The 25668-nt window shown below is 42.6% G+C and overlaps 2 protein-coding genes across 8 annotated transcripts in view; both read left to right on the forward strand.

Annotated features, from left to right (window-relative positions):
• The first annotated feature begins 1722 nt into the window (after window positions 1–1722).
• On the forward strand, window positions 1723–4409 carry LOC110973769 (protein trapped in endoderm-1-like). The gene has a single exon (XM_022224858.2). It carries the CDS (start codon window positions 2599–2601, stop codon window positions 3664–3666), a length of 1068 nt encoding a protein of 355 aa, XP_022080550.2. The 5' UTR covers window positions 1723–2598; the 3' UTR covers window positions 3667–4409.
• Window positions 4410–5590: 1181 nt separating this feature from the next.
• Window positions 5591–25668, forward strand: part of LOC110973761 (uncharacterized) — an 89594-nt gene continuing 69516 nt past the window's right edge. For 4 of the 7 annotated variants that reach the window (XM_087129703.1, XM_087129704.1, XM_087129705.1 and 1 more), the window contains exons 1-22: window positions 5591–6126; window positions 11535–11647; window positions 12610–12747; window positions 13152–13371; window positions 14048–14172; window positions 14757–14876; window positions 15260–15453; window positions 15707–15932; window positions 16205–16624; window positions 17122–17327; window positions 17474–17675; window positions 17944–18218; window positions 18531–18669; window positions 19194–19307; window positions 19652–19774; window positions 20092–20234; window positions 20648–20915; window positions 21144–21569; window positions 21881–22047; window positions 22572–22836; window positions 23173–23289; window positions 25081–25200. In XM_087129703.1, coding sequence (XP_086985829.1) covers window positions 11557–11647; window positions 12610–12747; window positions 13152–13371; window positions 14048–14172; window positions 14757–14876; window positions 15260–15453; window positions 15707–15932; window positions 16205–16624; window positions 17122–17327; window positions 17474–17675; window positions 17944–18218; window positions 18531–18669; window positions 19194–19307; window positions 19652–19774; window positions 20092–20234; window positions 20648–20915; window positions 21144–21569; window positions 21881–22047; window positions 22572–22836; window positions 23173–23289; window positions 25081–25200 — 4099 coding nt within the window. In that variant the 5' untranslated portion in view covers window positions 5591–6126; window positions 11535–11556. Of the gene's footprint in view, window positions 6127–11534; window positions 11648–12609; window positions 12748–13151; window positions 13372–14047; window positions 14173–14423; window positions 14528–14756; window positions 14877–15259; window positions 15454–15706; window positions 15933–16204; window positions 16625–17121; window positions 17328–17473; window positions 17676–17943; window positions 18219–18530; window positions 18670–19193; window positions 19308–19651; window positions 19775–20091; window positions 20235–20647; window positions 20916–21143; window positions 21570–21880; window positions 22048–22571; window positions 22837–23172; window positions 23290–25080; window positions 25201–25668 lie in introns of those variants that run through there. The other 3 variants (XM_087129706.1, XM_087129708.1, XM_087129709.1) reach the window with 2 other exon arrangements.

Raw genomic sequence — 25668 nt, forward strand, 5'->3', positions numbered from 1 at the left:
AGAAACATATTTTATCTGCAAACATATTATTTTTAATCGTTGATATTACGTAAAGGATTTTTTACAATTATTCACAAAAAAACGATATATCTTAAGCTTGTAGCTAGAAGGTTAACGTAAGTTGCTTTTCTGTTGGTATGTCAATGAGAAATATGTTGTTTTAATCAATGTGTAATCAGACAATACTTAGAAAACAATCGGTGTATATGAAGCTTAGTTTAACTTGTAAACTTTTTATAATTAGTGAATGTTTACGATTAGTATGTTCTATCAAGGCCATCGTTGTTCACTAAAACATCATGAGTCAATTACAAGTTACGCCAATTTTAAATCCAAACATATAACCACAGGAAACATGATAGAAGCAATATAATACTATGAAAAAACAAGCAGTAGAACTCCGCTAGTTTGTGTGACATTCTAATCGAGACACAGTGACTTGTAATTGACTTTTGACAAATTTGTCTACAAGACTGGTTGAGATTAAGTTTGAAAAGCTATTCGATTTTCAGTGTACAGTGTATGACATGTATACAATGCGGTATATAATGCGTCTGAGGAACACAAGATGAGTAAGCAAACCGAGAAACATTTCTTAAAGGACGATTCACACAAATCAATGACCTAAAATATGTATCGTGAATGTGCTAAACATCCATCTAAAATGCAATCTTTGTAAAAGTGTATTTACGGCTTTAGTAGTTATGCAAAGACCCTTTGAACTAGTTCTTTGAAACACCAAGCTCTACTTATTTCTGTATCTCAGCAGCCCTGTCCTTTAAAAGTCGGACCACGAAGTGAATTTTACTTAGGACTGTGTTCTGTTCAACTTCATTTCCTGCTCCTTGTAGAGTTGAAGAAATACTACCCGACGACTGTTTTTGGTTATTCTTATTGAAAAGTGCAATCTTGAAAAAATTTTTCTGTTTGAGCACTGGTGTTGTGATATAGTTATAGGGAGACACTTTTTATTTCTGTAGTTTTCTGGTCAAATTGTGAAATTATGCCCACTGAAAATAGAGATAAGAAAACTTTTCTCACTGGCCCACTGTCATGAGCTGAAGCAATGATACAATTTACCGAGCAAATTTCCCACTGCAAAAAATCCTAATTCTGATCCATTGCCGATGGAGAAAGCTGCAACACTCAGATTTTGGTACCTTGGCTGACGTCATGTTTTGCTTATAAAGCTTAGTATAGAAATAAAAAGGCAAAGAAATGCCCTTACCAAAACCATGATATGTTGTATTGGAATAAAATTGAAAAAAAAAAAACCTACAGGTCTGATGCTGAATTGAATTATTTCAAGATGTCTGACCAAGAAGTTTCCGGTTGGTCTACTGATGTTTTGACTATGTGAAAATACCATTGTGATCATTAACATTTCAGTCGGGCTTTTCAAAGAACTACGTCAACGGAAGTCTGAAGCCGGATGACGTGCAGAACACTACATCCTGTATCCCAGGATTCCTGGGATTCCTGGGATGGTGCAAAATAACCATCACTGTGTGGACACAAGTACGAAGAAAGACAGGCCAATCAGAGATGGGTGTTTGACTTAAGATACAGGACCATGACTGCGTGGACCCATGTAGAAAGACATACCAACAACAGTAACATTTATTTGCAGAGCAAGAGCCTTTAAAAGGTCATCCATCGTTTTTTAAACAGCATCTCTGAGGAAAACCTGTTTTCTCTTAATTTATCTGTGCAAATAACACGTAGAAGTATCCAAATCGAACGCAATATGCCAAACAATGCATGTATCCTTTGTTTGTAGCCAGTTTGGCATGAACAAGGGTTTATCCACTACGAATACAGGGCAAGGGTTCCCCTCGTTTTCTCTGTTTTCTCTAAATGACGCATGAACCAAAAAGCCCTTTTTAGCTTGTTATAGTTGAGTTCCGAGGACAAATGACACTGCGCTCGATTGTGTACTTCCATATTTATTTGAGCAAATTAAATCAGAGAAAGTTTTCTTTAATAGAAAGTTTTCTTTAGAAGTGCTATTTAAAAATCATTTTCACAAAACTACCAAGGGTATATAGGCCTACTTTCTATTCTCTTCTTGTGACCAACTCTCGATTGCGAGTCCAAACCATGGAGGCCTATCCGCCTCGAGCAGAAGCGCCCCTTATTTGTTGAAACGAGCCATATTGGTCAGGAGTGTTCATTCGTTGGTAGCGATGTGACTGTAACGCGTGCATTTCCTATTCGTTCGTGGACCAGCGAAGTTCAGTTCCAACAAACGGGGCTTCGGTTGATAAGAAAATTGCGCCCAGTCTCGGCCCAGCTCGAGGCTCCCCGTGAAGCGAGGGGACAATGACGATTTCTGTGCTATGTGTCTTTCTAAATCTTAATATTTCTGATAAGTGTTCAAGATCCCCAAACCCTGTCCCAAGCGTTCAGTTTATACACTCGCAAAAGTGTTGAAAAACACAGATAACACCTCGTCATCAGCGTGCATATGGCATTATAAAACAGCGCCACCTCGTGCATGGTTTTGGAATACAGCGCCGTCACTGACTCACTTCCGGTAAGAGAAAAACTAATGGCACCCAGAGGCACTTTCGAAGGACTGTCACTTTGAAATCGAAAATGGACGACAATTACAGCAGCACGGTGACCATGTTTCCCACAGACACTACCTATTCTCCAGCCCCAAAGGCGATATACACCTATCCCGAGCTGATCGTCTGTGCCGTCGGTTTCTCCATCCTGGTTTTTGTGACACTCGGCGGTAACAGCATGGTGTTGGTTGCCGTGGCCCGTACCAAGAAACTCCAAACCGCCACCAACGTGTTCGTAGTCAACCTGAGTGTGACTGATTACCTCACGGGCCTCGCTTTTCTGTGGAGCATACCGGGCATGGTGAGTACAACGCCTGGCTACCCGTTGCAGTCAGACGCCCTGTGTGCGGTATGGGCTGCTCTGGTTTATCTTGGTGTAGGTTGTGGTCTGTACACTCTCGCCAACATTGCCCTGAACAGGTGCATTCTGATCACCATGCCCATGCACCACTACCAGTGGCTGTACACACCCAAGAAGATCACCCTGATGGTCTTGGGCTGCTGGCTCGTCCCTCTGTGCGCCATCGTCGTACCTCCATTGTCCGGTGTCGGTAGCCTTGGCTTCGATCCCGACAGTCGAACCTGCACCGATATCGACTCCCACGAGAGAGCTCCTGCATTCGACAAGATCTTGTTCTCGGTGTTCTACCCGTTGCCGCTCGTCGTGGTCGTCGTCTGCTACGTCCTGATCTGGCGGCACGTGCGACGCCACTTTAAGAACTACCGTCAGAGTGTCCGGCAAAGGATGACGACTTCGCCAGCCAAGTCGTCCACCTCGACCTTAGACTTGGACTTGTCCTCAAGTTGTCCTCGTTTGCCGCCGCTCCAACACGCCGAGAGTTCCCGCCAGCTGACCCGCACCAAAAATGAGCAGCTTTCGATCACCAAGAATCTCTTCGTGGTGGTTCTTGCCTTCCTGGTGTGCTTCACGCCGCTGGGTGTGATGGTGGTTATTGATAGCAACCGCTACCAGCTGTACGCTGGAATGGTCCTGTTCGCCAGCGGTAGCATCAACCCTGTCATTTATGCCACCAAGCACCCACACTTCCGGCCGGTGTTGCGCTCAATGCTTCGGGGTCGATGTGTGAAAGAATAACAGAAACTGACCACAACAATCTACCCTCTCTGTTTTACAGCTTGCCCTGCATCTTTCTTTTGAACCTTCACTTAAGGAACCTATCTAGTTTGAATTTCTTGAACATGTATCATTTGGCAATCTTATGGCAATCACCAAAGAAAAGAACATCAACCAATGATTCCCTTTAAATTGTAAATATAAATTTTGGTCTTTACATCCCATTAGAATAGTGTACTTATCTGTTTCTTTCGTATAATTAAATTATAACTGGTGTATATTTTGTTGCAACCAGGACACCTACAGCTGAATATGTTGTGTACATAATTCAACCTTCAATATTTTATTTTCACACGCCTAAAGTCCTTGAGGAGTAGTTAATGAATGCGCCATGGAACCTTGGCAAGATGAAATCTAGCAAATCTAGTACTTGTACCCAGTAAGGATTGACACACATCAGGAAAGGATGTCCTTGAAATGGAGCTCGGTTCCATGCCAGATGGTTGCTCAACCGCCCTGTTGGTGGGCGCAGCCTTTAAATTTACGTATCAGTTCTACTGACAAAGGGAAGATGAATGTCTGATATGTACATTGTACTTTTAGTTACTATGAGATTTCTTAATGGTTCAATTTTTCTCCTTGGAAGAGTGGAATAATAAGAGCATTTGAAGTGAACAAGTATTCAGGACATTAATTGATTTGACGTACGAAATGTAAGAAAATAAGAAAATAAAAAAGCAGTCTTTGTGTATACACAGGTGCAAGGCCAGGCTTGTTTTCTCTGATTTTTTTCGCCTCGTTTTGGCTTGGGAATTCGTGTCATCCACTGAGGAAAAACTTTGTAACAAATGGGTATTCAGATGGGTACTTGATACTACTATCAGAAGTTGCTTCATTCGGCTTAAGAACGGGCATTGAATTTTACTTTGAGGTGACAGGAATAATAATGTCGGGGCTGCGCTCAGATTTCAGGTTGAAGGACCTTTACTAGCATTTCTACTCCTTTTATCTGCTTCCTGCTTTCTTCAATCAACAATAGCAACATTTTACTTTGCACATCAGGCAGAAATCTTGGAAAATTGTGAGTTCCCTTTGCACTTTTCTCGTCTGTCTGCCGCTCTAGCTATTCCGCTGTTTTCGTATTGTGTACTTTTTTCTGCGAGTGACTGCAAATATCTTGTTCCTCAGCGAAGATGGTTACGTTTTAGCAAGCAATAGGTTTCCCTTAAGCGTTTTGTGAAGTCCAGTGGGATAAGTTAGCCCGTTTCATAATTGCAGGAACTACATTTCTGTCTCCAGGATGGGTGAAATCGGTCAAGTATCACTTGGCTGAATTCCTTATTTATTCTGAGGAAATGGTCAATATGTGCGTATCATTTCCTCCTATCACCCTCAAAACCGGTGGCCTCTCATGAAGTCCAGTAGGTGTTCCAGACACAAGTTTCTTTTTTTCAACTGCTCCATCCCAAAATAACAACCAGAATGGAATCTAAACTTGTATTATTCACTTGCGCCTGTCTGCCCAAACTCCATTTTGACTGTAGAAAACACAAACATTTACTAACCACAAATACTACTTTACTGTTACTGTGTCTAGCGACAACTTTATACAGAGTGTCATTGGTAAGGCGCTTTGCAACTGGGGTCAAGAAAACAGGAGAAACTGTGCCTTACATGTACTCTTAATACAAGGACTGAAAGTATTTATTACGCCAACGCAAACTGGCCCACGAAACGAAGAATCTTATTGGGTATTGAGCTGCGTTGGCGTTTGTAGTGAACCAACAAGGAGCCACTGAGAGCAGAGCTTAGGTAGCATGAAGGTTCGGTGGCTTTGAAAGGGAACGTGGTATTTAAAGAGTAACAATACAGGTCGGGTGGAAGTATGAAAAGGTTTTGTCCACGGTCCAGTGCATCGGGTGTCTCCTATAGGTAGACATATACAAGGCAAGCTGTACCTGTCAGGCAGCTTGGGTTGAATTCACTGAAAGGTATTATTGGGATTTTCTCCTTGGCTTTGCTTGTTTTCGTGTAGGTGGATTTGGTGATAGAGAGTCAAACTGCTGTATTATCCAGCCCCTGTAGCCTGTCACCGGGGTAGCAGAGACTGTCGCCAGTCGGAGAACGTGGTATGCAGGTCGGTGTAGCCGCCGACCTTGGGGTTTGTAGAAACCTGTGAATTCCCACGATCGGAGAGAATTGGCAGGAATCGGCTTCGCGTCATCGGAACACCTCACAATGCTCGGGAGATCAGGAGTACTCCAAGCCTTGCCCCTGACGGATTTCATAAGTTTTGTTCAGGATTCTCCGTTCTGTGGATTATAAACGCAAAGTTCTCTATTCTGTGTGGATTGTTTGTGTATTCTGCTCCAGATCCCTTCGTCTGGTATTCCTTCATTTATATTTGCAGTCCGCTCTGTATTCCGTCTTGCGTAAAGTGGTATCGCCTATGTCTGCCAGGTGACTAAGGAACTTAACTTGGTGAGTTGTTATTGGGTAATATTGAAATTGCAAATGTAAGTGGCATATACTGTCCCTCTTCATGTGTTTATTGTTTTGAGTCCCAGACTAAAAGGTTGTTGAGCATATAAGATAAGCGCAGAGGAAATGACCAGTCGAACAGTGCTTAAATATTGGGTAACTAACGTGCGATAGCTAGCATAATACAAGGATTCAATCTCATTCGCTTCACAAGTCATGCTATCACTACCTCTGCATGACCAACTCTTTAAAAGGTTGACATTCTTAACCCTAACCCTCCTCAATCCTCCAACAGGTGAAGGATTCAGGAGGGTTAGGGTTAAGCTCATGCCTAGTCTTCAGACTTGGACCATTTGGTACTCTGTGTGAATTGACTATTTCATGTTTTCTGCAGTGGAATAAGATGTCGTTGGAACAGGGTACGGTATATTGTTAAATTAAGCGTAACAAGTTTTCCTAACTAGATACTAGAGGTGGAAGTTTTCAAAACATACGCGCGTACTTACTAACAAGACTACGAAACATTACAACGAACGACGAGTCCGTATTAAGCTGAATATCCCCAAATACGCTTACCATTTGTTTAATTTGAATGGCCGTATTGATCTTGCTATGGAAAGATTATTCAGCCTGCTGGGAGTAGTTTTCTCGGAGTAAGTGTAGTCTGGAATACCAAGATGATATAAACAGAAAATATACCAGTGTTTACAATAAATGGGAAGGACGAAGGAAGAAGGTGCCATCCATTTTGGTTTTCTCCAAAATCCCGAATTAATAATCGTCAGCTTTTAGTTTTACTTTCATAGACTGGTCGAAGTTAGAAGGGCAAAGAGTGACTAAAGAGTGGCGGTACCTAGACCAAGAATTTTCTGCAGAAATGATATATAGAAATGAAGACGTGGCTCTCGAGGTCATTTTGTAACCGACCATGTGTGAAATCAAACATTCATGAATCGGTGTTTTGTGGGCTAGTCTATTTTTCTTATACTGTAACTCTTTTTCTGATACAGTTTTCTTTCTATTGCGATTTCTTTATTCTCTCCACCAGTCGCTTTCGCCGTGTTTGTTTTCAGATTACCGATAGTAGAATGTCAAATAACTGCACTTCAGCAGTTATTTGGACATTTCGTTTCAAATTTTCATTAGCATTTTCCAGAAACACAAGCTTGCAAAGACACTGTCCAGCAGTGCCAGCCTATGCAGGAAAAAGCAACTTTGTGAAGGTTTAATAGTCAGATTACACAACTCCACATGTGCTCTTGTCTTGCCTTTTATTGTTCTCGTCAATGGAATGCAAAGGGGCCGCTTTTGCAGGTAACCGTAGAGATGATGTAATCAATTCCACTGCTCATTTGCAATTGGGTATTTTATGTTGCTGGCTTTGCTGTAAAGCAACAGTGGAAATAAAGAGAGAATGTTGTTTAAATAAAAGTGTTCCTTTCTGTGACAAGCAATGTGACTGTTGAGTGCTTAACATACCATTGCACGTCGAGAAAGAAAAAAAAGCATCCAGCGTTTGTAGCTGTCGTCGTCAGAGCATGGTTAGAGGTACTTCAGCATTTAACTGCCTCTGTTGGGGGATTACGCCAGACTGCTCTTGATAAACAAACTACCGAGGTCGTCGACTTTCATTTTTTCCCTCCGCAAACTGCTTCTTGGGTGTGTGCGCACGAAAGGTCGGCTCAAGCCGAACTCTGCATTTTCTCACAGTTAGTCAACGAGGGGGCAACTCGAATCAGTAGAAATGATGATCACAAAACCTACTTAATCGAAATAAATCATACGCCGAAATGGGGGCAGTGATTTTTGACAGCTCGGTTCCCACCGAAAATTATTCTCCGAAAAGTGATGAGATTTTGAGGCTATGAACTGAACATTTATTATTTCTATTTTACGGGGAGACGGTATGCTAGTTTAATTTTTTCACACACATGTATACATGTAGGATTGATTTTCGTCCCCACGTGAACCTCAGGTTTTGATCAAATAGAATTGGATTTTTGACGAAGATGGTTCTGAGTACAAGTCCACTCTTAAGCGGTCATTGATACCTTAGATCAAGATAGTTTAAGTAAACTTTAAGTAAAACGACTATCTGTTAAAGGACTAAAATACTTTTCAAGTAATTTTCAATATTTGCCATTGAATTCGACAGGACCTTAATTAAAACTAAACACCCATAAACATGGTACGCATTAGCGGAATACACTATTGAACGCCTGTATACCTTCAATGTACTAGCACAATGCAGGAGATGTGCTACTAGTCTTACGCAGTAACTCTGAGAACGCGTGCCTCCTGTCTTACGCACGCGGCAGGTTTAGAATTGCTTCCGGGCTTACGCACTGCCTGCTGGGGCAACAGAATCTACTGGTGTTACGCAGGGTTCGATAGTAAGGTGACATCTCTAGCCATTGAATGTTATTACCAGTAACTCAATGCTCGTGCCCAAGATACAGTAGGTATTAAATGACCGCTGTAATTTAGACTCACTGAGCAATAATGAGGTAAAGACAAGGTATTTTGAGAAAGGATTTACAAAAACACGATTTTGTTTATTTTTGGCGTACCATTTCAAAGGGAGCAAAGCAACGCAATATTATATTTGAATCCAATCCGTTCAATTAAATATAAGTAAAATCACGGCGATGATTTTAAAAGAATGAATAAGACTTAGGATATTCTGATCAGCTTTGAACCTAGGGGTTATGGAGGTATCACCAACACAATTGAAGTGATATTTTGAGACCTTAACTACATTTTTCAGTGGCTTTATTCTGTTGAGTTTCATGACCATAAAAAGAGAACCATTGCATTTCCGGCATAAATCTATCTTGATTGTGCAGAGAAGCACCTTTCAGACCCTGAAATATTTCACAGAAAGCTACTGACACAAAAGAATTCCCTTTTCTAATTCCTCTCTTTTTACAATAGAAATGCATATCTAGTTGTGAGCTTTCATTTGACTAAAAACAATACATGCCAACTCTGCCATACACAGGCATGGCATAGATACTTCTCTTCAGGGATCTTTCATTCATTTTTAGGACGGCAAACTTTACGAGCCATGTTGGAGCACAATCAGGTAGTAGGCCTAGGTCTATTGACTTTGACAGATCTCTGAAGGGGTCACAATAGCTTTGTTCAAATTGAGGGCAACCCAAGCTTGGTCCTTTAATTCACATCTGTGTCAGTTTTGAAATCCGTAGCGTTATATCCCATGTCGACCTCGAGTGAGGCGTCATTCAGCAAGCGGGTATCGAAGATCACAGTCGGGTTAACTGCTTCGAACTTCTGCCATAAAGTTTCCTAACAGCAAACCGCGTCCTTATCCTCTGCCTCACTGGGGGAGACGGACTTTTCGTACAAACACAACAGCCACTGTGACAATCCCTTGTTCTTTAAATCATTATTGGCTGCCAAGCCTCACACACCAAGTAGTCTCTGGGATCCGGAATCCTGCTGGATCCTGACCTCCTTGAGAACCTCCTGGTGGATTTGGAAGGATATCATAAGGGATTACAAATCGACAAGAAGCGTACTGTCGGATGCCTGCACTTGTACACATGTAATTGTTTACGAGAACCGAGCCATTTCGAAATGTGTCAATTAAAGGCTTGTATTGAAGCACACATAAGGGGTGCAGGTTTATAATATTTCCCTGGTAATCGGTTCGCTGAATTTGAAAAGTAGTTTGCTTTGAGCAAAATCAGGGTTGGTCAGTAAAAATGAATGCATCGCATTCCTGGCCGGGTGTGAATGTAGCAACGTTATGGTGGCATTCCGACTTAAGGGGTTTCAGTGAATTCGCTGCACGGTGCTTTCTTTGAGTGATTTTGGACAGTTTCAAAAGATTTGAAATATTTCCATTTTTTGGGGTCGATATATCTCGATTCTAGTGCCGTTGTGTTGGCCAGTGTTCTTTTTCAAGCATGTAGGAATAACACCGCGCCTTAACTGTCCTTCGTAACCGAGGGCTTGGCTAAAATCTAACTTCATCAATGAACTGCGATTGGGATGCAAATATACTTCTACTACAAAACATTTGCTTTATTGTTAAGAGTTTTGAGATTTACCCTCCAAACTGACGGTAAAACCATGCTATGTTGTCAACCTAACGAGAAATCTTCTCAAAATGCCATGAAAACTGAAATTTTAGCAAGTTACCGTCTGAAACCTTGTCATTATGACAAGCTTGGGAGTATTTTTCCTGTGAAATGGCAGATTATTATGGCTTTTATACACCAGTTCTTTAGTTAATCGAATTCTTGATGGAAATATGGACGAGAGAGCACGTTACATCCTCGTGAAAATTTCCGGTTTGGAGGAAAACTTCGGGAAGTTTCCAGACTTTTGACCTTAAAAGCGACCAAGTTTGAAACTGGCGTAGTGAGTAACAGCCTACATTAAAGAGCGTGACTAACAATGAAAATAGAGCGAACTGACACATACTAGTACAAATTGAATTTTGTTATGTTAACAAAATCGATGAACAAGAAGAACAATCAGGAATTTCTCACAAAAGGTCGTAGCACTGATTTTTTTTCCCAGGCATGAGTTGTCTAAACATTTTCTGGTACCGGTCTTTGTCCTTTCGGCATTGTGCCAAGTACGATGACGAGGAGCGGGTGCTTTTCTCGAATAATTGTTCTCTGAAAAGAAACTGGCAGGGTGTAACTTCCCTGACAATGGAGTCAAGGTTGTAGAGAGTTTTATGACATTCATGGCGCGTCTGTCGCGTTCACCGTTGGCAACTCGGAAACATAATACAACCCTTCATTTCTGTCGGCCATTTTGTTTCCGTAAAACAAGTATTTCCTTCTGGACATTCAGTTGTTGTGTCAATATCCAAAGTTCGAACCACTTTTATTGTACCTACAACTGTAGATAACCATTTGGCATGTAATGCGGGCTTTTCACAATAGTGTGCCTCCATGAGTTTGCAACGCGTTGGCCAATAACAATTTCCGAAATCTGTCGACTCAATGCGGGCTTGGAAAGGATCGACAGATTTCGTGCGTTGGATTGGCCAACGCCTTGCAAACTCTTAGGAGAGGTACTATTGTGAATCGCGCGTATTCAAAAAGTATCCTGATCATTTCAGAGTGTGCTTCCCCTTTGGCCAACTACTTTTACTTCGGTTTCTTTGATCGGGTAACTGATTTCTTGAAGACAAAGGATAGACTACCGACCTGCCCTCATTAGAAACCGAACACCTTCAGTAAATGACTTGTCTACAAAACACCTGTCACAAAAACAATTCAAAGCAAAGAAACGATTGTACTGGTGAAAATGGCGATGCGGTGCCCCTTTTCTTCTCTGCTCATAATCTGATGTAAGAATTGAACTGTTCTATTACCAACTAAATTGAAATAACGGCCACATTTTTTTGTATTTTTCTCGTACAGTTGGATGGTATAATCTGCCATCATGCCAGCGGGTCCACTACGCAGCCAACTACTATGGCTACTAGCAGCAACATCTCTTGCCATTCTCACTCTAGTCACGGCTCAAACAGATCGTAAGATGTCTATCCTGTCTAGCTTCAGTATTTTGGTGATAAACCAATCCCATTTGTTGTCAAAAACAACAACAATAACAAACAAACAAAAAACTACACCCCCACAAAAAAATCTGATCACGTGACAACTGTGAGGTCTTGTTTAGCGGGTTTACACGCAAGATAGATTAATTTTTATTGGTAAATCGGCACAGATTTTGCAGGCTTGATTCAGCTTGCGGAATTAATGGTCTACAGTTTCATGAGGAAGACGAACTGATATATTGGTATTAAAACGATAAGTACTTACTATAACGCTCATATTTAACAATTAAATCCTTAATCTCCTAGTCACATCAAATTTTGGAATTTGCTGAGGTTTAAAAATTTGTTTACTCTCTTTTACGAATTGCAATGAACCAACTTCACTCTCTTCACTAAACGCTGTGAAACCCCTTATCCCAAAATTTCCAATCGTGGGACATGGTCTTTTTAATACCCAGACGACGCATGGCACTCGAAGTCAAGCCAAGGGCACCATGCGTATCCCAAATGGGTGAAAAAGAGAAAAATAATACTCCGTAGGAAAATTTCACCAGGTGCTGACACCTGGTTGGTTTATAAGCAAAGGTGGGATTCAAACCAGTTTCCTAGAAGCAGTAAGGAAGTACCGTTTCTCTGCCATAGGCGTAGATTTGATCAAAAAAGGGGCGTGGGTTGGCAATGAAACCAGTTAAGTCGATTGTGAAGAAAGTAGACAGTCCTATTAATGACATTTCAACGAATCACGAGCAGTGATTCTTTATTCACGGAACTAGATATTGTTTCTTACCCCCACAGTTGTGTTGCCACAACCGAAGTCTAGGTACAGTTACAGTTCCAGCCCGTATTTAGGTTCAAATTTAACGTAGGCAATTCAGCCGTGAAAAAGGTTCGCAAGGTCTCTGGCACACAAGTATAGCCCACTTTGTTTCCACCGACAGCTTGCCAGCAACAGCCGTGCGTCAACGGTAGCCTATGCCGCCAAGCGTACCTTTCACCGGGTTACATTTGTGAGTGCAGCGGCGACTGGCAGGGCCAGAACTGTGATCGGAGATTCCCGGGAACATCAGAGACTATGCGTGAGTTTCTAGTTTTATTTTGAGTTTATAAATTGTTCTCCCTCTTTCTATGCTGGCTTCTGTATTTTTCGTAAAGACTTGTTTTATACAGTTGCGCTTTTGTCTAAAACGCCTCGAGAAACTATCGCCGGGCATCTTGACAGAAGAATTCACTGCAAGTTAACACAGTGAAATAATAGAATACCACTGTACTAAATGAAACGAACATCCTTATAGTTTGAATGGGACAAATGTGGCCTTATTTCTGCAAAATTTTGGCAGTCCATATAAACAGGCAGCAATGTTTTGAATGAAAAGATCTAAGGCCTACATGTATTGCGTTTTACATATTTATTTGGTTTGCTTTGCCCAGTTCCTGGTTTAGTACATCGTGTGGTGTTTCAAACTTTTATTTCTATTTATAGCCAAACAGTGCGGAACCAATTTCTACACCAATTCGGGGACCATTGTATCTCCTAATTTTCCGCAACCAGAGCCTCACAATCAAGATTGCTACTACCTTGTCCGAATTCCCTCGGCTTTGTCCATCAATTTGCGCTTCAACACCTTCGTCTCTGAGCCCAATAAGGACGAGCTGTACATCTTCCCGGGCACTGAAGTGAATTTCAACTTGCCAGGCGTTCGGTAAGTATGGCAGCCTGAGAATTGACATGGTTTCCCGGTATCAACATTCTCATGTACCAAATATAATCCCTGTAGATAATTCAAACGTAGGCACTGACATTTGAACCTCTGTCTTAAACTTGAGGCGTGTAAAAACGAACACAATTTTTAAAAATAGCAGCAGGGAGTCTACAGTGCAGGGCAAGTCACAAGCAAGGATAAAACAGCAACCTCATTTGCCAATTTTGCTTATTTTTGTGCTTATTTTTGAGCCTTCCAGCGCGACGAGAGAAAATTGATTTGTTTTCCTTGGTGCCGCTTTAATTGGCGCTGGCAGCACTACCAATATCCACACAGTTTTTAAAGCAACATACAGATAAACCGTCACTCGATTTGTTTTTCTCTTTAGATTTCGTCTGGGTATTTTGAGGTTGTTAACGTTGCAAATTTTTTTTTTAGAAGTTTCAGTCTAAGAACTGAACAAAATATTTTGAACGATTAAGTGTAATTTCGGAATTTAATTATATCCACAACACCAGCCGAAGAAAATTCTACGGCTGGGGTCGGATACAAATCTTCTACAACCTGTTGACTCGCTTAGGCTCTCTATTTTAAAAGACATAATTGTGTATGTGTGTCATGTATAGTCCTTGTATTTTGGGCTTTTGTTAATGTGCCTTTTTTCACGTGACTGCAGGGAATACAACGGGACATTGTCTCCACAATTCCCAGCTCAGGTTTTCAACACCAACCAGCTGGTTTTGTACTGGCTCACGGATTTTAACATCAACAGTCCGGGATTCTCCATCGCGTATGACATCGGTAAGACCGCTCTTGAGTCGCTCGCACATTCAGTCCAGTTTATAGAGTTTGGTATGAGCAACGCTGTGCTGATAACCACTTCCTCCTCGTACCCATTATTTCGCTCAAAGGCAGTAAAATTCTTAGAGCTCTCATTGGATAAATTTTGAATGACGACCTTGGGTAGATACTTCCATCGTGCGCGCGTGCGATCGATCTGCCGGAATGTCGAATGTCATGTTTCATCTCTTGGGGGCGCTATTGATATAAGCATTGTGAACATACTGGACGACATGGAAACTCTCTTTTTCGAGTGGTGTGTGCAGGCACGTGGCAACTAATGTTTAAAAAAATACTTTGGAAAGTCGTCCAAGAGGTAATTGGGCGTAATTTCTGGAAAGACCGATCTAACTGACATTACTAACTACTTATAATATAATTCCCGGAAAAATTCGACCATAACGGACGCCACTAGCCAACTTTACATCAATGATGTAGGCCTACATGTATGCCTCGGCTCAGCCGAAGCACCAGCCCCCTGGCTTGAAGGCGTTGAGCGTGCCAAAGTGCCAGTACTTAAAGCTACCTGTCATTGTCTTGTCTAGATCCGGACCCATGCTGGATGAATCCATGTCAGAATGGGGGAACATGTACCACGCTGGCCATGGGGCAGGGCTACTCCTGTGCATGTCTGCAGGACTTCAGTGGAGACGACTGCCAAATAGGTAATAGGCTAGTCAATAAACTGGGCCGGTTAAGAAAGAAGCCATTAAATGACTTGAGCAGGAGGTCACCTTGCTGGCTGGGGTTGTTAGAGGAATTAGTATTATCACCCCAACATTTGAAGTGAAGTTTTCACAAGTTTTTGTTCAATTTTTTTAAACAAATCCACCTAATCTGAAATTTTCTTCAGGAAATTTCAAAAGAAATTTGCACATTTTGAAAAAGACACCCTCAAAATTTACATTATTTTCCAAAATTCTTTATCAACTTTTCTCCCACTCTATGACTGTGCCACTTTGCACTTTGCATGCAAAATGAAAATTGTTGAATGTAAACCCTGTTTGAATAGAGATAATCCTTTGCCATATTGCTGATTTTTCCTTAGGCACAGTTATTGTATCTCAGACAACTATCAGCGTCATCATAGGGAGCACCCTCGCTGAGGGCAGGGTCAGTCATCCCTTGACCTTTGACCTGACTTTTTCCCCCGGCACCACCCTCTTCAGCCTGACTGGCACCGGGCTGTGGAGTGTCACGCTGTTTCTGACGGACGGCGCAAACAACAGGGTGGTGACACAGGTACATGTATGACATTTCAAAGTTCCGGTGGACCCAAGTTGTTATTCTCAAGAGGGACAACCCTCTTCATGGATAAAATTTCTATCGCGCACCAATGCCAAAGTGCCTTCCAGCATAGACAGTATATTTTTGTGCACATTCAGTTGAAAAGTTGTTAACTTCTGAGCTGGCCTTGATATATACAGGTATTGCTTGTTTCTGGCCCTTTTTGTCTCTGACTTGTCTTTTTATTATTTGCTCATTTATTTTCTAGAACATTCCGCTGACCAGCCAGCAAAACAGTGTGTCATGGCAACCTCCCTCATCCTCCATCATACGCACGATACAGGCCATCATCAACCTCAACACGTTGGCCTGCCCACAGATGCGTTCTGTCTGTGCCATGATTGGTCAGGGGAGTAACCCAACTCCACCCTTCTCAATGCGGGGCACCCCTAACGAGAACGCGCTGATTGGCTGCACGCCAGTGCAGTGCCGAGGTAAGTCTGTGACGGTGGCTAAGCTGCAACCTGCTCCTAAGCTTGACCGCAGGCCATATGAATCAGAAACAGTTACTTAACATTCATGAAGGGCACCGCCAGTATCCAAGAACCTGTCTTTGGAATTGTATGCTTAGTAAACTTGTGCTTGTATGAAAAACATTAGGACTCTTTCATTGAGGAAAAAGTGATAGTATTTTTTTTGTTGTTACAGTGGATCTTGCTTTAAGAAAGGGCTGAGAAAAATCTTCATTTGATTTCTTTTTTTCCAGGGGTGGAAGTGACCAGTGTCCAATTTGACAACACCTTGCGCACACTGCGAGAGGGTGTGAGCACTCAGAGCCTACAGTTCAGCTTGACTATGTCCACTGATCCCCAGGGTGGGACAGTCTCGGGGTCCAACCTCTGGAAGATCACTGTGTTTGGCAGCAACCAGGCCAATGGTCAAGGCTCACAGGTGCTGACCTCTCAGCTGTCCCTCAGTCCGTCGCAGGCTGGCGCTGGCGTAGTTGCTGGAACAGTCCGGTTCTTCAACCTCCAGACCAGCCTGAGCCTGGCTGGGATTGTCTGTCCCCAAGTGCGCTTTTTCTGTGTCCGTGTGGAGAAAAGCAACAGCCCTACACCCCAGTTTACGCTGAGCGGTGTGCCATCAGATGCTGTGCTGACGGCTTGTCAGGCAACAACATGCAGAGGTATGCTCTCACTTCCTGAAAACTCTGGATCATCAAAATGTTAACATCTGCCAAGTCCATTGTCAAAAACAAGCTTTACATTTGTACTCATTTTGTTGAATATTGTACACATTTTGCCAAAAGCTGGTTTTACAAAGAGATGGGCTGTCATCAGATCTTATGATTTGGCCCTGTACAGTCTCTTCATGGAATCCTTTGGCCCTTTCTACTCTAGACACGTTTGCCAGGAGCCTTCCCAAATCTTCCAAAATCTATCAGTGTGCAGAAAAAAACAGTGTCACACACTTGGCACATCAGCTTTCACGGAGCATCTAGGCCCATGTAAAGTAATAGTGGACAGACTATACCTTCCTCAATCCTACAAAATCTTCCAAAAACCTACTGATTGAGTTTGGAAGAATGTGGAGGGTCAGGGTCTATTACATACAGGAATTTTGATACTCAGTTCATGGAAATTCTGTCATGCAGTTCCTGTTCTGTTTTTGCTTTTATCACAGGAGTTCAAGTGACAGGTACAACGGTTTCCATATCCTCGGGGACGCCTCTGATTGAACGACGTTCCAACAGTGTGGCCTTTAGCCTGTCCATTCAGACTGACCCCAACGGGGGCAGTGTAAACGGACAAAACCTCTTCAGCATTCAGACATTTGGTAGTAACAGCCTGACGGGTACCAGCATCAGGATCTCGGAGCGTCAGATCCAGGTAGGAACCTTGGGGCACCAGTTATCAATTACGGCCCTTGCCAAGTCTGACAAGACATTTGAATAAGAAATTTCAGCTGATGTAAAGTATTTGGTGACAAAAATGTCCAAAAGGTCTCTGGTGTGCGAACCTGTTCTTTTTTTCAGGGGAACACCGGAATTACAGCTGGTCGCTTGGCAACCATACCCAACCTGTCAACAACAGTGAATCTCAACGGCCAACTTTGTCAGCAGATCAATGCGCTGTGCACTGTGCTGTCCAAGAGCACACAGGCCAACCCAGACTTCACGTTGGACCCTGTGCCGAGCAGCGCCGTATTACAAGAATGTGTCAGCATCGAATGTAGAGGTGAGTCTTAACTGGTGAACTTTGAAGGATGTTCTTAACTCGTTACAATTTCCACTGTTCCTCAGAGGCATCACCAAAGCACTTTTTCAAATTTTATGTCTTGAAGCTTTTGCAGGGAATTTTGTCCTAGGTACATTGAGTGGAACTTTAATATTGGCAGTGTGAAAAATTACTGTGACATCAAAATGTGGGTTTGCATTCACTTCAACACAGAATATAATCCAACCTGAAATATATGTTGCCTTTTTGTTTCCTCCAATCCCTCTAGGGGTTTATATTCAGACCATGAATGTTGTTCTCACCGGTGGGGGGCTGATCCTCTTCGGTAACCGTAACCAACTGTTGACCTTTAACCTCGGGGTTCAGGCGGGCTCGCCTAGCGCCAGCATCGCTGGGTCTGGCCTCTGGCGGCTGTTTGTCTATGCCAACAACCGGCTAGACGGGACCGGTCCACGGATTGGTCAAGTTGGGGTCATGCTGACCTCTGTCCAACAGAACTCCGGGATCAGCGCCAACCAGCTGGTCAATTTCAACAACTTACAGGTGAGCCAGGGTGAAGTTTTTTTCTATTCTCGAAGGAAAACGCGATTAATGAAATTCCTCAGGCGTGATCAACTTCAGCTTTTGGGATGTGCCTCTCCGAGTATCAAGATCATGCAGAACAAAACATAAGATAACTTGGGTTGAGATTTTATTATGATGAGATTTTACCAAACTTTTGCTGTCACAGATTTAAAGACCTTAAAATATATTCAAAATTGCAAACTGAACAATTTCACCTCCAAGAATGAAAACAAAGGAATCACGGAAGTTCAACTGTGGATTGTGACAACAAACATTTCTTTGAATGGACAGGTGACAATGGATTTGAGTTCAGTAACGAGCTGTGCCAATATCATCTACCTGTGTGTGGAACTACAGAAGGGGCTGACGTCAATCCCTGATTTTACTCTGGAGGGCAGCACAGTACGATGCTTGCAGGTGCAGTGTGCAAGTAAGTCACGCAATGACTAGTCAGCCTCACTTGGGTAATATATTGGGTCAGGATCTTTGCTTCTGAAGACCTCAGTGCTAAGAAATGAAGCCCTCTGTTCAATTCAATGTGAAAAACGTGAATTGGTTTGACTTTTTCAGCAAAGTAATGTATGTTCTGGGTGGGATAGCATCATTCAACATATTCAGCTGTCTGGCTGGACTGAAGAGCGCCATCTGTAGTTTGTGCAAAGAGTCAGTAAGAAGTGATTATTGGTTTGTGTTCACTTGTGCCTATCACCTTTGTTGTTGTGGTTTGAGTACTTATTGTAAGAAACTGCTCTCATGATTGCCCACTAGTGCACAGAATACAACTGTATCGGTTGTACCCATGATGCTTTGGGACATCTGCACTTCCCTCACATTGAGGATCTGATACAAGCAAATCTTTTTAAATGATCTCTGACTTAAACATTTATCTCAGATGACAGCAGGAACTTTTCATGCCTTGGGGGTTTTATATGTGTCCCTTACATGAACCTACAGTGTTCAATCCTTGCCAATCTAACCCGTGCCGGAATGGAGCAACCTGTAACAATGTTGGCGGAGCATACACCTGCAGCTGTAGTAATGGGTGGACTGGTCCACTGTGCTCAGATGGTGAGTTTTGCTGACATATATGTTTGAGGGTCAACACTTCATCAGTTTTTGGTGTGCAGAACTTTGCAGCACATTTTTGTGCTTCAGCCACGTTTCAGATTTCCCTTCAGCACTAAAAAGTAAAGATATGCGATTTAAATTTAAGAAGAATAAACTGGTCCAGTTCCATCTTTTTGAGGAGTTTGGACCATAGTCCAGCAGCTTTAGACTGGATGTGCTCTGATTTGACTCCCCTGCTAAGAATGAAATATCTGTTGAAATTTTGGTGAATCTCACCACGTGCGTATAATTTTGTCAAGCTGAAGTACTAATTTGAAAGTTGTACATGTCTTCATGCCTCTCAGCTGTGAATGCTTGCACGGGTATCGTCTGCCAAAATGGTGGCACCTGCATCAACAGGCAGTTCTCCTTTGAGTGTCAGTGTTTGTTAGGTTGGAGGGGAACGCTGTGTGAGGTGGTAGACGTTGGTAAGAAATCGTAAAGAAATTTGGAAGATTTAGTTTTTATTTTTTGTTTAGTTTGTTGGGCGGTTGTCTCGCAGACTATTTAATTGGCCAAATGGTCTATTGGTCATTCAGCTTGCTCAGTTTTTGTCCATTGATTTGTCTGTGTGTTTTATCGCTTCCTATCTTGGTCAAGTACCTGCAGTTGGGTTCTCATTTTGACTGCTGAAAACAAACTTGGGTTCAGAGGCCACAAACAATGAAATGAAGTCCTTCTGGGAACAATTGTCGATTTGTTGACATTGTTGGATAATTGAAAAATTCCTTGTTTGTTTTGGCAGGTGTCCAGATTATCACCACCAGTCTGAGTGTAACGTTGGGTACCATCCGAGAGTACACCGCTCAGAATACCCTCACGCTGTCCGTCACCCTGACTAACAGTCAAACAGGGAGCTCATTAGCAGCTGGAAGTGGTTACTGGCAGGTACGACAAAGTCTACTTTGATAATGCAATCTAAAATCATAACCCTTCGGCCACAGGTACTGTCCTTTGATTGGCCGAGATTACCAAAAGCTGCTCTACCACAGCAGCATCCGATTTTAAAATGTGATATGCACAGAGCCACTGATGTACTGTGCCAGGGGCAATGTGGTGAGAAAAGGGTGTGAAAATTGTCATTAAAAGCTGACAGTGAATGTGTAATCACACATGGTGATATAGTGAATGGAAGATTGGGAGAGCTTTGTCAAATCATTTTCAGGAAACTGCCCAATTTTTACCATAATTCCCTACTATTGTTGCTCACTCAGTCTTAAAGAATTTTTTATCTGTGGACCATCTTGGCTTGACCGTTCAAAGTCATCATGTTTTTTCGTCCTTCGCCTTCAAATGGACAGGTGATTGTTTTCACCAGTCAGCAAGCCGACGGCCTGAGTACTCGCTTCAACCAGCAAACCCTCAGTCTGAATGCCATTGTATCAGGCCTGGGGATCACCGCAGGAGGCACACTAACTCTCTCCAACATCCCTGCTACGCTCAACCTGCTAGGCCAGTCTTGCAGCAGCGTGCCGTACGTCTGCATAGAGGTTCAGAAGGGGAGTAACCCCTCCCCTGATTTTGTCTTGACGGGGTCACTCATCGCATGCCAGCCAACCAACTGCTTAGGTAGGTTTTAGGCCTTCAACAGGTCCAGTATCCAACTAAAAATAATGGCAAACTGGGTCCGTTTTTCCTGTTTTATAACCAGAAGGCTTTGCATTTCCTGAAACAACATTTTTTAGAATCTTTTAAAGGCCTGTGCTTCAAAAATGGCTCTGGTGACTCATGGCTCATTCACGTAGGTTAGGTCACACATGATACATTGATGCATTGTTGGTTTGGGCAACAATCCAGGTGTTCAAATTGTCAACACCCAGCTGAGAGTGGTGTCCACCAGCGACGTCAGAGAACGCAGCTCTAGCAACTCCTTGACCCTTGACCTCATTATCACCGCTAGCCTCAATGGTGGCAGCGTGTCTGGTAGCCGCCTCTGGCGACTGACGGCATTCCTCAGCACCCTGCCAGATGGCTCCGGTGTCCAGTACTCCCCAACATTCATCCAGCTCTCGGATGCTCAGGCGGGTACCAGCCTTCAAGCTGGTCTCACCTCCACCATTTCGTCCCTGCAAACTAACGCCAACACTGCAAGCAACAACCTGATCTGCGGTCAGTTTGGCTACATTTGTGTCCGTCTGGAGAAAGGATTAAACCCATCTGTTGATTTCCAGTTAGGCGATGGCACTCAGTCTTATGTGGCTTGTGCTCCTGTTAACTGCCGAGGTATGAAATTATTCCTAATGGACCGACTCTTGAAAACATCAGACTTGAGGCCTAAATTAGATATTATAAATATGATGCATTCGTGTAAATGAATTTTGAACAGTAAGAATATATGAAAGTGTCCTTTAAATTAGTATTCACACCTTTTATGAATCGGCGTGAAAAACTACTTGTGATGAAACTGCCGGTCATTTTATCGAGAAGTTGAAAATGTGTTGATTTGCTTGTGAAAATGTGCTGCAATTTACAGCCTATTTGCAGAGCAAAATCTGTCGCAGACATTTGCAATGTAATTCATGCCCCTTTTGTAGGTGTTGAGATCACTGACGTGGTGGCGAACATCTTATCCGGCGAACCCGTCAACACGGAGACCACCAACAACATTCTTACCTTCAATGTCCAGGTCTCATCTGCTGTGGCAGGGGCCAGCGTGAGTGGTACCAACCTTTGGCAGGTGATCATCTTCTCGGACACCCAGGTGAGTCTTTGTGAGGATTGAGTATTTCATCGGTGACTGCGAACTCTAGACCTTGGAGAAACCAATTTCACTGCTGTAGGCCACAATTTATGGTTTGTGATTGAGTAAGAAGACAGGGCCAAAGTTACAAAATGTAACTTGGGTAAAACTTTACGATGTAAGATCTCCTCTTGGATGCAGTTTGTTTGCAAACACAGATCATTTCTGTGTGATTATACCAGCTTGTTGAAATCAACAAATAGCTCAAGATTGCCTGATTTTTTATGGTCACCACAAGAAGTTTACAATTTCTTATTTAGCATAAATCTGAGACAATTGAGAAGTACCAAAACGTTTTGCGTATTGCATAGACTTCCATTTTCAGGTTTTTAACTGAAGTTTAATAATTCAAGCAATTTTCTATTTCTTAGCAAAAAAGCTGCCTTTTCAATTTGAACATGGTTGAATAATGTGTATTAACTGATGTGGATGATTCCCAACTTACCATCAATTGACCGTGATTAGAATGTCCTATCATCTTGCAGCTGAACGGTCAAGGCCTGACAGTCATCCAGATGCAGGCCGTTCTCCCTGGCAATACGGCTAGTACCTTCCTGCAAGCGGGAGTGGACATGATCCTACGCAACATTCAGGTCACCCTTGACCTGACGCAAATCTCCTGTAACCAGATTCCCTACATCTGCGTCCGTCTCCTGAAGTCATCCAACCCGAGCCCTAACCCCGATTTCACCTTCACTGCCATCCCTTCGGAAGATGTCCTGCTTCATTGTCAGTCTCTTGACTGCATGGGTAAGTTTATGTTTGCTTCTTTACATTCTCCGTTGAATGCATAATTCATCAAGATAACCCTGACACAGGTTGGATAACTGATCATCTTCCTCATCTTGCTAACATGAGCAATTTTGCAGCAGTGTGATATAAAAGTGAATTTGCAACTGCTCCTGACAATTTTCATTTTTACGATCCAACTGCAGTAACATTTACTTGAATAGACAGAGTGTTCACTTTATCTGAGTCCTCCAAGTTTTGGTGCACTGTTAAACTCGACATGTTGTCCTTGCTTTCACTGCTCATGAGAGATGTACTGAAATTCAACACTGAGATATTGTTGGATGTATTTTGCAGATCCGTCACCTTGTATTGGCAATCTTTGTGAGAATGGTGCCCAGTGTACTGCCCTAGGTTCTGGTAGCTACCGATGTGAGTGTACGCCAGGTTGGACTGGTTTATACTGCAATGTAGGTAAGTACATGAAAAAAATTAGAAAAATGCTGAAGTTAAGTTGGAATCGACTTTGGTGGTAAAGCATTCGGTAAAAGTAGACATCTGAATTTGACTTGAGCTGCAGCTCAAGTCAAATTCATATGTCTACTTTTACCCGAAGACTTGAATCCGATTTCCACGTCAGGATCATCTTGGACTTGCAGTATGACTTGAGGCACCTTTCCATATGTACGTTTTTGGGGTGCGTTACGTGTACAATGCATCATTTCACTTTCACGGACACAAACATCGAGTCCATTAACATAACACATGTTTGTGTTGTGTTCAGCCGTTAAAATCACCCCGCGAGCAATGTTGACGGATATGCAACATTTGGTGCAAGTGTTGACGTGCATATGGAAAGGTGCCTTTAATCCTTTTATCTTCTGAATGCTGATGGGAAAGCAAAACAGATCAGGCCCAAATGTGTCAGTTTGGAGTATAGTGGTTGTTTTTTTGTGGTTTTTGTTTCAATTCTGTGGCAAAAGGGTACTGCACCAACATGATGAAATCTGAAAAGCTGATATTTCAGTTGTCATGGAGAGAAACAACATCACATCGACAGAGACTTTAAGTGCAGGAATTCAACCAACTTATCTGAGCAGTTTCATGAAGACACTGAATGCTGCCTCACAAATAGTGTCACTGTTTCCCCCCCCTTTTCATCCTGATGCCACACCCTCCTATGCCACCCCTTCTGTTGTGTATGAAATTCTCACGGATGTATTTTAAATTCCCTTAACGAGCTCATATATCTTCCTTTGTTGCAGAGCTTCAAATTAATACTTCTCTCGTCCAACGAAAAGTTGTTTTGTGTGTCTAAAGTGTTCATTTATGACATAACTTTACCTCTGGGATCACCTAACATGTACACGTACCTTCATCTTGCGCATTTGTTGCCAAACTGTATTGTCCAAGTAGTTATGTCTGTTAATGTTTGTTGAAGTATAGTCATTGTAGACTCCTTGTACTCACAAATGAGGGCGCTATTTATTCGAGATGGGCAAGCAGAAGGCACTGATTTTTAGCTTTGTTTTTTCAGCTGAGTAGAAGCTGTGCATAAAGGACCTGACCATGTTTAACCCTAACACTCCTCAGTCCTCCAACAGGTGAAGGATTGAGGAGTGTTAGGGTTAATAATGCAGGACTGTATAACGTTGATATTGGGGTATAAGATATATCCTAATACTATAATACAGTTGCAATTCCAGCCACCTAAGGGCCCATTGCCCAGCCGTACAGACCTATTTAAAGTTCACTGAATAGCCACTGGCTGTTTTACTGCCTTAGACCAGGTGTGTAGCCATAGGCTCATGTTAAAGCCATTGGCAAGGTGTTTAGCCATTGGCCCAAGTGAAAGCCATAGGCCCATAGAATACTCAAGTGTAACTTCATTTGAACCAGTAAGTGCTGTGCAAACTAATGGATTACGCATACATGTTGGTTCACTCACTGGTTCTTGCGCTAATGCCTTTTACATATGTAACTGTGCATGTGATGTATTCACTTTGGTACCCTTTGACAAAGCCGTAGGCCCACTTCATAGCATAGAGGCCCATTACATGGCCACTGGCTAACAGCTCAGCCACAGCCCTAGCGCATGGCATTAGATGCCTCAGGCTATGCATATCCACTTCACTTGCCTTTGCAAAAAATCACCCCGACAATCCCAGTGGCTGGTCCATTTTTTTTTATTGGTCTGTGCACGGAGTCTGCATCCCAACCATTTGTCACCAGCCATTTTTGCATATCCCCTCCCCTGCTCTACAGTTGCCGACTACTGTCTGATCACGCAAACGCCTTGTTTTAATGGCGGACAGTGCGTCAGCTTGTCGGATCGCTACCAGTGCATCTGCCCACAGGCGTGGGTTGGCACACGATGTCAAACAGGTACTGCTAAGATCTTTGGAGATTCATCACTTGCTTTCATTCATTACTTTCACAGCATCATCCACAACATTAATTCATATGGGGTATTCCATTTCATTTTTGCATTGATTTGTTAAACTCCTTCATCTATAATAACTTCAAACTTTTCATTTCATTAAGCTTGTTTTCTAGTATTATTAAGATTTTATTTTTCACCAAATGCTGCAGCTGTACAATTTCCTTATTCCTGTTTTTCATTCCATCATCATGGCAGTTTTCCATTTTCTCTTGCAGTTTTCTTCAATCAATGTAGTTTTCCATTCTTTCATTCCCATCTTCCATTCCACCACAGCTGTGTTCCATTCCACCACAGCTGTGTTCCATTCCACCACAGCTGTGTTCCATTCCACCACAGCTGTGTTCCATTCCACCACAGCTGTGTTCCATTCCACCACAGCTGTGTTCCATTCCACCACAGCTGTGTTCCAT

Source organism: Acanthaster planci, linkage group LG19, assembly GCF_054643075.1.
Source record: "Acanthaster planci isolate LZ-2023a linkage group LG19, COTS_SCS, whole genome shotgun sequence".
NCBI classification, from domain to species: Eukaryota; Metazoa; Echinodermata; class Asteroidea; order Valvatida; family Acanthasteridae; genus Acanthaster; species Acanthaster planci.